This window comes from Aythya marila (genome assembly GCF_965140915.1).
Source record: "Aythya marila genome assembly, chromosome: 5".
Lineage (NCBI taxonomy): Eukaryota > Metazoa > Chordata > Aves > Anseriformes > Anatidae > Aythya > Aythya marila.
This window is the reverse complement of record NC_139046.1, coordinates 16,046,492-16,059,801: the sequence shown is the minus strand read 5'-3', so window position 1 is coordinate 16,059,801 and position 13,310 is coordinate 16,046,492. Positions and strand designations below refer to the sequence as shown.

The window sequence follows — 13,310 nt, the reverse complement described above, 5'->3', positions numbered from 1 at the left end:
GCTCGGCTCTTCATGCTGCTAGCACAGTTAGCACACATCAAGATGCACGATCAGCGTGTGCTCACCACCGGATCACTCTGTTTCAGAAAGAATCTGATTTCTGGAGCAGCGTGCGTGTAAGGTAACTTTTAAGGCAGAAGGAGTGGGAATTACCTGGGATGCGCTGGGGGATAACGTTCCGTTCGAGTCCTTGTACTGAAAGCAACGGGAGGGAATGTCTGCTGGGAACTGGGGAAGCCTTGCACCTGGCATGGTTACCAGGCATGATGGCACTACTTCCAGTCGGTGCCTAATAAGAATCACACTTAAAGGTTTTAAGCTTTTTTTTTTTTTTTTGTAAAAACACGGTACTTGTTCTGTAGGCTGAACTGAGGTTAAAATCAACCCTCAGTTGTTTCAACCAGCAAATTCAGTTTTCCAAAGCTGTAACAGACTGTCATACACTGAGATCCCGGTCTGTGTGCAGTAGGCTTGCTTTTGACAAGTAAAAAGTCCCACCGAAGCTCTCTATACCTAGTTACCTTGGAGCAGCTCTCAGAAAAGTCAGTTCCCTGCTCCAGGTTTATGGCACTTACCAGAGGCAAGCCTCTAGCTTAGAATTACCTAAATTCCAGCAAAGCTTCAGTACCCCTTTTGTTCTTTAAGAGCTTTGTGGCCACAATAAGGACTAGAAATGATTTTTCGAAGGCTGTTCTTGACCCAGTGCTCATCAATCTCTCCTGGAGCCCAGGTGCAGCACTTTATTACCTGTCCATGCTGGCAGCTAAAAGCAGTTACCTTGTTACTGGTGCTTCAGCTACATTTGTTTCTATCCTAGGAGAGTTAGGATTTGCTGCTTCGCTCCAGGGGTTTTCAACCTGTGATTTGCCAGTGGACTATTCATACAGAGAGCACCAGTTTAAGTCTGACGTGTTGCTTTACAGTGACTCCACAGCCCTCACCGCTGGTGGAGCAGTTCGGACTGCGGCCTGGAGGAGAAGCGCTGCTCTCGGTTCTGTAACAGGCTTCACAGCTGCAGCAGCTTCACGATGCCACGAGCACCGCTCACACGAAGCAGCCCTTCTGACACGTTTATCAGTCCGGCTGTTCGTACAGAGCCGTTTGATAAAGCACTTCCTTCGGTGCTAGTATGTTTGCTGGGCTTCTTTATCAACTTCTTGCACTGCTTCAGATAAATGCAGGCAAGCTTGTGCTTGTAGAATCACTTACTTTCAAAGAGTCATCAGGGCCGGTTGAGCCCTCCGAGGCCGCCCGGTCCGGCTGCCCCCAGCCCCCCGTGTCCCGGCCGGGCGGGGTGAGGTGAGGCAGGACCGGGGGGGGCTGCCTGTGGGACGCGACCCCCCGGGACCCAGCCGCAGCCCGCTGCCCCGCCTGGCTTTCACAAAGCACCTCACAAACCCTTTTTTTTTTTTTTAAATTTTTCTCCTTTTATTGTCATTTCGCGGCGCCGCCGAGCTCCGCAGGGGCGGAGCCCCCACCGGCCGCCTCACTCAACTCAGGGCCGCTGCACCCTCGTCCTCTTCGGCGGGGGGTCCTCGGGCACGCCGCTCCCCTCCGCGCCGTCCTGCTGCTGCTCTTCATCCTCCTCCTCCTCCTCCTCCTCCTCGTCCTCCTCGGCGCCGCCTGCCGGGAGCCGCGCACAGGCCGCGTGAGGGCCCTGCGGGTGCCGGTGCCGCCGCTCCCCCCCCCCCCTTCCCCCTCCCCCCTCCCGCGCCTCACCGCCGGTTCCCGCCTCCGGGCGCTCGAGCGGCGCCAGCAGCTGCGCGAGGCGCTCCTGCAGCTCGCCCAGCCCCAGGCGCAGCGCGCGCAGCCGCCCGCCCGGCCCCTCCTCCGCCGCCGGGCACCGCACGCGCACGGAGCGCGCCTCCCCGCCGCGCCGCAGCTCGGCCACCAGCTCCATCGCGCCGCCGAGCCGCCGACGGGCGGCCCCGCCGGCCAATCCGCGCCGCCGCCGCGCCCCGAGCCCCGCCCGCCCGCGCCGCCCGCGCTCGCCGCCGCTTTCCCGCCGCTCCGCCCTGCCGCGCGCGGGTCACGTGGTCCCGCGCCCCGCCCCGCCCCGCCCCGCCTCGTCCCGCCCCTCCGCGCGCGCGCTTCCCGCCTCGGGCTCGCGGCCCCGCGATGGCGGCGGCGGCGGAGGGCGCGGGGAGCGGGGCGGGCGGCGGGGCCGGGGCAGGGGCCGGGGCGGCGGCGGAGGAGCCCGTGGTGTCCCTGGCGGAGGTGCTGGCCGAGAACGAGGAGCTGGAGAAGGAGGCGCGGGCCGTGCTGGGCGGCAGCGACCACGAGCGGTGCAGCTACGCCCAGGTGGGGCCGGCCCCGCGCACCCCATGGCACCCCCATAACGGCACCCCCATAACGCCCCCTCATAGCGTCCCCTCATGGCACCCCGACCCCTCACAACGCCCCAAACCCCCCATAACACCCATCCCTCCCTAACACCCAAACCCAGCCATAGCACCCCGTAACACCACACCCACCCGCAGTACCCCTAACACCTCCGTAACCCCCTAACAAGCACCCGACCCCCCCCATAACCCCCTAACAGCCCCCCCATAACGCCCCGACCCTCCTCCGCATCACCTCAGCGCCCCCCGTGACGCCCCCCGCGAAGCTGCGTGTGCCCCGTCCATCCCCGAGCTGTGCAGGACCGGGCTGGAGGGGGCCCTGAGCAGCCCGACCCGGTGGGAGGTGTCCCTGCCCCTGGCGGGGGCTCAGAACTGGGTGCTCTGTGAGGTCCCTGCAAATTCTGTGATTCGTAACACCCCGTAACGCCCCGAGCCCACGCCCCATAGCCCCCAGCCCCTCCAACCCCGGTCTCTCCCCGCAGGGCGCGGTGAAGCGACAAGCTCTGTACGCCTGCAGCACCTGCACGCCACCCGGGGCAGAGCCGGCCGGCATCTGCCTGGCGTGCAGCTACGAGTGCCACGGCTCGCACCGCCTCTTCGAGCTCTACACCAAGAGGTACGGGGCAGGGGGGCCCCTGACGCCCCTCAGCACCTGGCCCCAGGGAATGGGTACTCAGGGGTGGCCCAGGGAGGAGGAGGAGGTGAGGGGCTTGTCTTGGCCGGCCTGGCCTTTGGGTGTGCTGCTGGGGGGGTGGCGAGGCTGTGCAGATATTCAGCTGGCCCTGCTGCCTGGGCAGGCTGCAAGAGTGCTCTTATGGCTGCTAAACAGCTGCTGGGGGTTGTTGTGTGCACAAAAGATAAGGTGTTGTTGCCGAATCCGACCTCTGAAATGCTCTGTTCTCCTTCCCAGGAACTTCCGCTGTGACTGTGGAAACAGCAAGTTCAAGAATTTGCAGTGCAAGTTGCTCCCGGTGAGTCGAGGCCTTGGCTTCCTGCATGCAGAATTAAAGTAACTCGGAAGAGTCTCAGGAGGCTGGTGGCTTGCTGCAGCAAGTGCCAGCTCACGTGGTGCTGCTGTTTTTCCCAGCGAGTTAAATGAGGTGGGAATATTGTGGCAAGAGGTGAAACAGTTGAGGGACCAAAGGGCTGAACCCTGCTGTGTGAGCAGAGGAGTGGGGCTGTTGGGGCCTCATCGTCCGTGACTGTAGCAGCTCGTTGTCCGTGGCCAGTGTAGTGCCAGAAACGTGTGGTGCCGGTGGTAATGAGTCCCAACAGCTTTAAGCTGGCTTCAAAGGACTTTCAGGGTGCAGTTTTTGCAGTTGTTTTATGGAATCTTAACACCGTGCTGCCATCAAAAGGATGGTTCCTTTCCCTTCAGCTTCTTTGTAGCATAAATTCTATGGGTTGTCACCCAACGGGCAGTTTTTTCACTCGGTTAGGCCCTTGTGCTCTCATCCTGGCTGGGCAGTTTGTGCTCATTAAGCAGCTGATGGTCTGTTTGCAAAGCAGCGAGAGAAAGATGCATACCCTTCTGCACGTGGCCTCAGGCTGCAACTACGGACAGTTCTGAAGTTCCCTGGCTGCAGCTGTGTTAGCTGCTTTTAGGAAGGGGATTACCTGCAGTTGGGGTTCAGTTGCTTGTTTTGTAATTTGGATCGTCCTTTGGCATAGAGGGAGGCTTGTGTGACAAGAAATCAGTGTAAACTCAGTGGTAGGATTAAACAAAGTTGGGTTTGGATTATAGTGTGGATATTAAAAAAAAAACTTGGAGGGGAAAGGTGCATGGGAAATCTACAGATACTGCTGCAGTGGCAGCAGGCACACACGATTGGTGATCAAAACTCTTAAAATAACAGTTTTAGATGAGTAGTAGCACAAGAACACCACAGATTTTAACGCATTTGTTACAAATACGGAATGTGTGTTCTTCCTCTTCCCTTTGGAACTTCAGTATTCCTTCTGTGCCCTACTGGTTACTGTATGGCATAGGTGTCTGGGTAATATCGTTGTGTTTAGATTTCTGGGCTGATGTGCATAATGATTGCTTTGGGGAAGTAAAGCAGAACAGGATTTCTTTATTTTTCTTTTTTTTTTTTTTTCTTTTTTCCAGATTTCCATTTTTTCTGTCTTTTGTTTTTTCACTGCATTGTATATTGAAACAATTTTTTCCTTTCCTCCTAGGAAAAAGGCAAGGTGAATTCAGGAAATAAGTACAATGACAACTTTTATGGCTTGTACTGTACTTGCAAAAGACCTTATCCTGATCCTGATGATGAGGTAAGAAATGCAAAATCTAGTTGTAACAATATGTGGATGGTATTTTTGCAGAACATGCAAAGGGTGGTCCTTGAGCTGCATTTCGGGAAGATCTCACTTTAAGAACCTTCTGTTCCATGTCAATTTTCAATGTGCTGTGCTGTTTAGAATAATTAATTTCTCATGTTTGTAAATAGTAGCACTTTTTTATGCCTTAAAGACAGACAAGACAAACCATCGCTAGGACAAAATGCTGCCACAGTCATCTCTGTTCTTTGTCAAGTTACACAATTGCCTTAGAAGATGTGTTTCTCGTTATCTTGAGAAGTGTTATGAGTGGCTATAAATGCTGTAACTGGTTTGTAACAAATCAGTTTTTACTGTACTGTCTTACAAACAGTTCAGGCAGGCTTCTGGCGTGCCCTATATAAACCCGGTGATGTTGTGCATTTCACTATCTTTCTTTTGCTTAGCTGTTTTGCATTTCTGTTCACAGGAAAAAAGATACCGATACTGTGGTAACTTCTGATAGCTCTTTGGTGTGAGAATGTCTTGCTCTACTGGGAAAACTAGTTCTGTAATAATAACTGGGAATTTCCATAGTCTTGATAGCATGACGAATTACATGTGCTGTTGAACTTGAGGGAAGCAAACAGACTTCAGGAAAGCAGTAACTGCTTATTATTGGCAGCTCACTGTGGGTGGGCAAGGAGGGAAATGCAGTTCACTTGAGCAGGCTTCGCATAACACTATAGTTTGAGGCTTGTGAAGGATTCTGAAGGTTGATACCAATGCTAATAACGTGACCATTCATCTAGATTCCAGATGAAATGATCCAGTGCATAGTTTGTGAAGACTGGTTCCATGGAAGGGTAAGGAAACTATAAGTAGCAGAATTGCCATTTGCATAGAAATAAAATAGCATCAGGTAAGTTTGTATGGTAATCTTTGCTTGGGGAGTTGTGCTGTAGTTCTCAAAAGATGATAATGTATGTTCTGGGGTATTTTTTTTCATTTAATGCAGGGGAGTATTAAATCTTTAATCTTGAACTGCTGCTCACTCCAGTCAAAAAAAAAAAAAAAATAATTAGGAAGAGTTCCACCTATTTCAAGGCTCCTTCTGTAGAACAAGGAGACTCTTGTTAGAGAAGTTATTATTTTAATTGGAAAATTCTAATCATTCAAATCAGTGAGAAAAAGATTCTTGCTGAGACACATCATTATCCACTGTCTGAATAGTTCTTCATTCAGAAGAATGCTTTTTAAACTGTAGCTACTTTAAATAGCAAGGAACAAACTACGCTGTTGGTTCCTGATTACAAACTTCAGGGAAATCTTTTAAAAGCAGCTAAAGTACTTTGGTGAGTGTCCTACTTAATGCACGAGTACTAAGGGTTCAGCCTCTTGTGCCTTCAAGGGCATGAGTGAAATTCCATTGTGAATTGTTAGAAAGTGAAGTGTTTGAAGTTGCAGGATCAAAGAAGGAAAAAGGATGATTGGCTTCAATTATAGGTTCTGTAGATACACTACGGGATTCTTTTTTATAAATGTATATGTTAAGAATATTATGCTGCGTACTGTGAACTTTGTAAGAAAGTTTTCTCAAAATAAAGTAGGTAAGTGCTTTTAATTGCCTAAATGTTTCTCACTGGTTTGTAGAGAGGTTTGGGACCCAATTCTTCTCGATCCCAGTATGTGAATGATATGAAGGCTTACGATCTTTTACATATGAGGAAGTTATTTAGGTGTCTAAAGTGTGTGGTAGTATCTTAATAGGCTACGTTTAGGACCATGTTTAGAAGAGTAATGTTTCAGAATGAGATAAAGATAGAACTGGGGTTTCTGGATGTATACAAGGAATAAAAGTCTTAAATAAAGGTGTGTAAGTGAAGACAGATTTTTTTTGTTGTTGTTTCCCGTGGCATTTGGTCAACTCTTTCTGGTCTGTTACGCTGATATTTGTTGCAGAAAGGTAGCAGGACTACATGCTTGCGTTGAAAATACGGTGGCCGATGATGTTTTACTTCGTCTAAAGCTGGAATTGAATCTGTTAATTTGCAGTGAACGTTCAACTGCTGCATCCTTGTTTCCTTTTGACAGCATCTTGGTGCAATTCCCCCTGAGAGTGGAGACTTCCATGAAATGGTATGCCAGGCCTGCATGAATCACTGCCATTTCCTATGGGCCTATGCTCCGCAATTAGCAGGTAAGAAAATTAACTCAGCAGAGACCCTGTTTCATTAGTTTGTTTCTCATAGTTGGTTGATTAACGACATTATACTCTTTAAGTGGTTGGAGAAATGCTGCTCGTTATATTGGGCAATCACCTACAGCAGTGGAACAGGCAGGGCTGCAGTAACTGTTCTGTTTAAAAAAAAAAAAAATGGCATTTCTGATTCCTAAATCTTAATTCCCTAGTGCATACTGATTTATTTAATCAAAGATGTGCTAGCACCTAGACTGATAAGGATTTAATACTTGTCTCAAGGAACTTAATCTCTAAGTTGAATCAAAGACCTGAAGAGGTATCTTAAAGGAAACAGTAAGGAAAACAGCTGAGTCTAAGAGGCTCTGAGCAGTAAAGAGCAAGTGATAAAGTGCCCTGAAAGGGATGTGTGAAACCTTGGTCTGTGTGGGGCTAGGGCTCTGCTCGGGATGTGTGCTGTTTGCGGTCACACCAGGTGTCTCTGGTGTGTGCTCTTTGCGGGATCAGACAGGCAGATGACTTGATTCCAGTGCAAAAAGCTGGCTTCGTATGATCTTGTTTTCCTCAAGGTTGCTTGTAGCAACTGGTCATCTCTCACGTGACAGGAATTTCAATGGAAATTTTAAAGACTGCAAGCTGGCTTACCTGGGTTTCTGTTTGTTCTGAGAGAAATACAGTGGAGAGTGTTGGTTTGTTGTTGTTTTCTGGCATGTTTGTTGTGTTTTCCTTCTTTGTAACTAGCTATGTCACAGCAAACACATGTGACTTGACATTACAACATAGACTTGTTTTACGTAAGGAAGTGGTTAGTATAGTTCTGTCACCGAGTTGATTTTACTGAGATGCGTCACTTGCCTGTTGAGTCACCCTAGGCTACTGGGAGATAAAAACACTTGTGTGTGCCTAGGACTAATAGACGTGACTACTGCTAGTTTTACTTGGTAGGATTTATTTCATATTTAAGTTATTTTGACTAAAATGAGTATCATCAGCAAAAAGATTTTGTGGGTAAAAGCAGTGCTGCTGAAGAAGGATTCAGCTGAAATTACATAATTGTAAATTCTGCTTATTAAGAGCATATGCAGCAGAGGGTCTGAACACTTCAGAAAGTGATGTGCTTGGTACGCTGCATTGTTACTAATGCACAGTTCTTTAGATAAAGAGCTTTTTTTTTTTCTCGTGCAAAACCATATATAAAGCTTGAAGATGTCTGTAAATGTTTAGAAAAGTGGAGCTTCTTTGTTTCGCTTTTTTTTTTTTTTAAACTTGTGTCTGGAGAAAAGGAAGGACTCCGACACAGTCAGCAAAAAGTGCATGCCAGCTACTGAACCTATTAGATGGGGAACAAGGAGTGTCAAGAGGGATAAGCTTATTAGTACAGAACTATCTGAAATTGTGATGCCGTTTTCCCTCTCCTAGGCTTTAGATTTTGTGAAGCAAGAGTGGTTTAGAATGAGTATGAGAGGCGAAGAAGAGTGTGGTGAAAAAGGAAGTGGTTCTTTTCATACATAGGTCTGTGTGTTTGGACAGCTGTAGAATATATCCAGGATCCTGCAGTGTGTGAGGTAATCCAGGTGTTCTTAATGCTGTAATGTACAGCACAAGGAATGTTTGTGGTACCCTGTACTTTCTGGCACGGTATTTTCACTTGTGTGTGCATCTTCTAGTTCCTGCGTTGACCAAAGCGACCTCTCTTGAAGATGAAGGGATTGTCCTGAATGTTGAGGAAAGTGAAGAACAGAAGAAAGAAATAAAAAAAGAAAGCGGAGCAGAACACCAAGAAGTAAAGGAGGAGGAAAAGCAAACGGAACAGTTCAACGAACCATCCACTAGCTCTGGGTCTGCTTGTCCGGAGGTAAAATCCCGCCATTTCTGTCCTGTACATCTTTGTACTAGTGGCAAAACCCACCTCCAGAGGTTCAGTGAGGAGGTAAATGCTTTCTGTCTGTGTTCCTCCTCAGCTGTGGACACTTGAAACGTGGTCTCAGTGGAGCACAGCCCAGGCTATGGGACGTGCCTGGAGCAGTAGGTGGGACAAGGGTGCAATGGCTGCTTGCAGCTGGGGTACCTGCACCCTGTCCTGCCAGCCGCTGGGCCTTTACACAGAGGTGACAGTTTGTTCTAATACTGTGGTGTTAGGCACTGTAACTGCGTTTCTAAAAGAATAGTTTATTATACATCCAGTGGAAACTGCTAAACCACATCAGAATCCTTCTATGAATGGAACAGTAATACAGGTTGCTTAATGAAATTGTATCTGAGACAAAAAAAAAATCTTGTGTAAGGACGTGACGTGCTGGAAAGGAGTGTGGCTATTTGAAGCTGTAGAGCACTGAACACTCTCCTTTTAATTCAGATAGTTACCAAGAGTGAAGAACCAGCCTGCAAGCTGAAAGAACTCCAGAGCAAGCAATTTTTAAAAAAAGATACTGCCACCTTTTGGCCATCAAACTGGAGAAGCAAATTATGCACTTGTGCAGATTGTTTGGTATGTATTTTCTCTTCATTGTAAACACTGAAACGGGGGAGGCAGGGAGGAGCTCCCAAAGAACCTTGGAAGAAAAGCCTGTAGATAAAAAATATGTGAAAATGTTCTTACTTTGCACATAAACACCTAAAAAAATCCCTCCACCTGACATAAAGAAACACACTGGATTGTTTGGAATTAATGCAGCGTGAAGGAGCTTCTAAACATTCAAATTTTCTTTGCTGTTTAAAGCCAGTCTTGTTTTGGAAGACATCATGGGGGAATGGCTGAAATGCTTGAGACAAAACTTAATTATTTTTATTGTTATTATTTGTGATACTGAATGCAAAGAAGGAATGGGAGAGAGCATCTGTATCTGAGAAGTTTTATAATTTAAAAGTAAATTTTGCATTGTTTTCTAGAAAATGTATTCAGAGCTTGAAGTCCCGTTCCTGACAGATGAATATGACACTGTCTTGGCTTATGAAAACAAAGGTACCAGTGACCAAGAAACAGACAGGAGAGATCCTTTAATGGACACCCTGAACAGCATGAACAGAGTTCAGCAAGTAGAGCTCATCTGTGGTAAATATAAAAAATACTGATTTTCAGGATCTGCCTTAGTGTTTTAAGTGAACAGCTAACGAGGTCTTGCAGTTTACTTCAAAAATAGTTTGAAATCAGTGTGTAAAAGACTGACAGGTTGCAAACCTCAGTCAGTATTACTACAGAGAAGTTTGTCCTCTCTGGACTTTACCTAGATGGTGCTGGAACTTTTCTCCTGTTTAACATTGTAGGTATGGTATTAATGGTAATTTCTTCTGACTTAAATATTTAAAGATTAACTTAAGCTGTCTTAAATTTCATACCTTTTCCTGTTGCTGTGGCCGTCTCCTGTTTTCTGGGGGAGTGCTGGTCGATGTGAAGCTGGGGGTGAAGGCTGTTTCTTGACACCTGTCCCGCAGAGCACGCTGAACTTCAGTATGTTTCTCTGAAGGTTAGCTGGACAAATGCTCAGACCACACAGGCTGGTCTGATAAATTACTAGGCATCTCTTGTTTACCCAAACTTCTTTTGCTTTTTGCTTTATTTTTTTTATAATCCAGTTCAAATCTAGATTTCTCTGAAGTAAATCTAAATAATGACAAGAGGAAGTGCAGCAGGTTGTCTTCTTGAGCCAATGTTAAACTAAAGCTCTGTATTTTTTTCTGTGTTTACCCTTGCCTTTGCTTCCCCATTCAGAATACAACGACTTAAAGACAGAACTGACCGACTATCTCAGGAGATTTGCAGATGAGGGAACGGTAAGCAGAAACTTGCAGAATTTGTACAACTTGCCAGAAAGTGTTCTAAAATACTGTTGAGGGGTATTGGGTATTACAATACTGTTGTATTTTTTCTGTCTCTTGGAATTGTTGTAGAAATGAGACATTCCTGATTCAATGGGAATTTAAAAATTGTATTTCTTTAATGGCAGTGCTGAGAAAAAACAGGAACCTTACAGAAATCTGTCTGTAAAGTGCTGGGAGCTGTTTTCAAATTTCAATGAAACTTTTGTTGTTCTAGGAAAAGCATTTGGGGAAAAAGCTCTTAATCTTTGTTCTTAGATTAAATTCAGGCTTTAAGGACTGATGGAATATTGGCAGTGTTGTATTTTGTTTTCCTTGAGGAGTTGCTTGCTATTATTAATCAACACAAGCATTTTATTTGCTCAGTATTAAGCCCCAGCTTTACTGAACAGCCATTCTAAGTTGCATGTGTTGTGTCTGAAGCGAGTGTCAAATCTTGCTTTGTGTTAATTGTTCTGATCATAAAAGCAAGTAGCTAGACCTATTAAAAACACAAGGAGCTTTGCTCTCTGTGCTTAGCATTGGGTAGCTTGTTTCATTCTCTGTATTTTCCTATAATGGAATTTGGGCATTAATCATTTCCTTTGGGTAAGGCAGGAAAGCTGACTTATCACACAGACTTCAGAATACTTTTAAATGCTTGGTGCATTACATATGGAACACATTTAAGAAAAAAAAAAAAAAGCTGCTTAATTGGGTTATTGTACCACAACTTGAGTTTCCTATTGTTTGCAATAGGTTGTTAAAAGAGAAGACATTCAGCACTTCTTTGAAGAATTTCAGTCACGGAAAAGACGACGGACTAACAGGATGCAGTACTACTGTAGTTAGAGGGAGAAGTTCTGAGGCTGAAAGGACAACTGGGGACACAATATTCATTGACAAACAGAAGAGGCATTTTTAGTACTTGGCTTCTCAAAATCCAACTATTCAAGAAACCGCCTCCACCTTCTTCATTTTGTCTCATTTCCTTTATTTGTAGCGCATAGAATGTGTTCTGAACAGGTACATTGCTTTCATATGGATTTCAGTAGCGGTTTTTGCTTGTATTTGTTTGAAAGTTGGCCTCACCTCAAGGGGGAGGAGGACTGCTTGTTGACAGACCTTTGTGCCACTGTTTGTTCCCTTTCTCCTTTGACCTGTTTTACTTTTAGTGCCTATAGCTCTCCTCTGTCCTAAAGCACAGGTGTGGGGCACACTCTGCGTTCTGCAGGGCCGGAGCGTGTTGCTTTCCTGCTCTGAAGGGCTGTGTCATCGTTTCTGGTTGGGGTGACCGTCAGTTGCTCCCTGCACAAAGTAAGTTTGTTTATTTCTGCAGGGAGGCATGGGTCCTTAAAATGTAAAGCAGGCATGAGGTAATGATGATGGCTGTTGGTTGTAATCATGGTGGGTGAAACTGCATTCTAGAAGTCAGTTGGTATCACGTGAACTCAATAGCATGATCGAAGTTCTGCACAGCAGCTCTGCTGGGAAGTACATCCTGAGCAGGTGGAAAGTGAGAAATCAGATGTTGGACTTAATGCAAAATGTTGTATCCATTTTTATAACTTCAAAAACTTTGTTTCTAATTGTGTACAGTGATGTTTTACATGCAAAAAGTTGTCACATGAACTTTATCTGCTGGTTAGAATGCAAACAGTATCTAGGAAGAGGTACTAAATTACAAATTAAGCAGCAGGGGGGTTTATAAGAGGACTTACAATGTGCTTTTATTTTAAAACCTAGCCTACTTCAAATTGTTCTACTTCATAAATGTTCCTGCAAACATTGCAGCAGCCTGGTGTTTTGTACAGTACAAAATGGATGATCTTTTTATAATCACTGTGATAATCAAGGAACAGGAGGTTTCACTGACTTTTAAGAAGCTACAGTTAACTGCAATTAAATCTTGATTTTCCATAAGTTATTTTGAGCCTAATGTATTTTTCTTTTTTGTTTTTACTTACAAACCCCAAACCCTGCTTTAAGAAAGCTATAATTTTTAACTCTTGCTTTCTGTAACTGGAGGACATGTTTGCCATGGGGTACTATTTTGCTTATTCATTAACTATTCATGTTAATGAGACTTTTTAGAAGAAAATCACACATTTAGTATTCCCCCTTTTGTTTTTAATTACTTCATTTACAGAAGCTTTTTCTAGCATAAAGGCTCAGCTAATTGGTTTGTTCCATGCAAAATGACTAGTTGCTTTTAAATTTAACTCTGGGTATTGTATGTGCTTTTTTGTAGCAGTTGTTACAGGACTTGTAACTGCATATCTAACTGAAAAATAAAGAACTGTTCAGTCGTTCACTCTGCATGGTCTGGTCTCTGAAATGCTGCTTTGCCATTCTATTTTTATCCACAATCCAGCCCAGCAGAACTAGGGCGATGACTACACGGTCGCCATCTGGCTGAGATACCTGTGGGAGGCTGAGACAGGGGCTGGGCCAACCCAAACCCGGTATTCTGAGAGCTTTGCTTCCAGCTCTCCCCCACTTCGTTGTGCAGGGCTGGCATCTTGTGTGCGGGTACACGTTTGAGCAGGAGAAAAAGCAGAAGGTATTGGGGCTCCTGGGTGGCAGCTCTTGACATTTAATTCATTAAACTGGTGGGGGCAGAAGGTAGCCAGAGGCTTCACTTCCAGCTCTACGCTCAAATCACCCTGAACTGAAGCCCTGGGTTTTCACTGTTTTGCTGTTCTCTCCCT

The 13,310-nt window shown here is 45.9% G+C and overlaps 2 protein-coding genes across 2 annotated transcripts; one reads left to right on the top strand and one right to left on the bottom strand.

Moving 5' to 3' along the window:
- Positions 1-1,400: 1,400 nt before the first annotated feature.
- On the bottom strand, positions 1,401-1,929 carry GON7 (GON7 subunit of KEOPS complex). Its single transcript, XM_082762660.1, has 2 exons — positions 1,720-1,929; positions 1,401-1,623 (listed from the first exon to the last, which is right to left on the bottom strand). Exons 1-2 carry the CDS (start codon positions 1,898-1,900, stop codon positions 1,496-1,498), a joined length of 309 nt encoding a protein of 102 aa, XP_082618786.1. The 5' UTR covers positions 1,901-1,929; the 3' UTR covers positions 1,401-1,495.
- Positions 1,930-2,081: 152 nt separating this feature from the next.
- Positions 2,082-12,910, top strand: UBR7 (ubiquitin protein ligase E3 component n-recognin 7). Its single transcript, XM_082762659.1, has 11 exons — positions 2,082-2,301; positions 2,825-2,958; positions 3,253-3,313; positions 4,524-4,619; positions 5,417-5,470; positions 6,699-6,804; positions 8,472-8,659; positions 9,161-9,292; positions 9,694-9,856; positions 10,514-10,575; positions 11,359-12,910. Exons 1-11 carry the CDS (start codon positions 2,119-2,121, stop codon positions 11,449-11,451), a joined length of 1,272 nt encoding a protein of 423 aa, XP_082618785.1. The 5' UTR covers positions 2,082-2,118; the 3' UTR covers positions 11,452-12,910.
- The last annotated feature ends 400 nt before the right edge of the window (positions 12,911-13,310 follow it).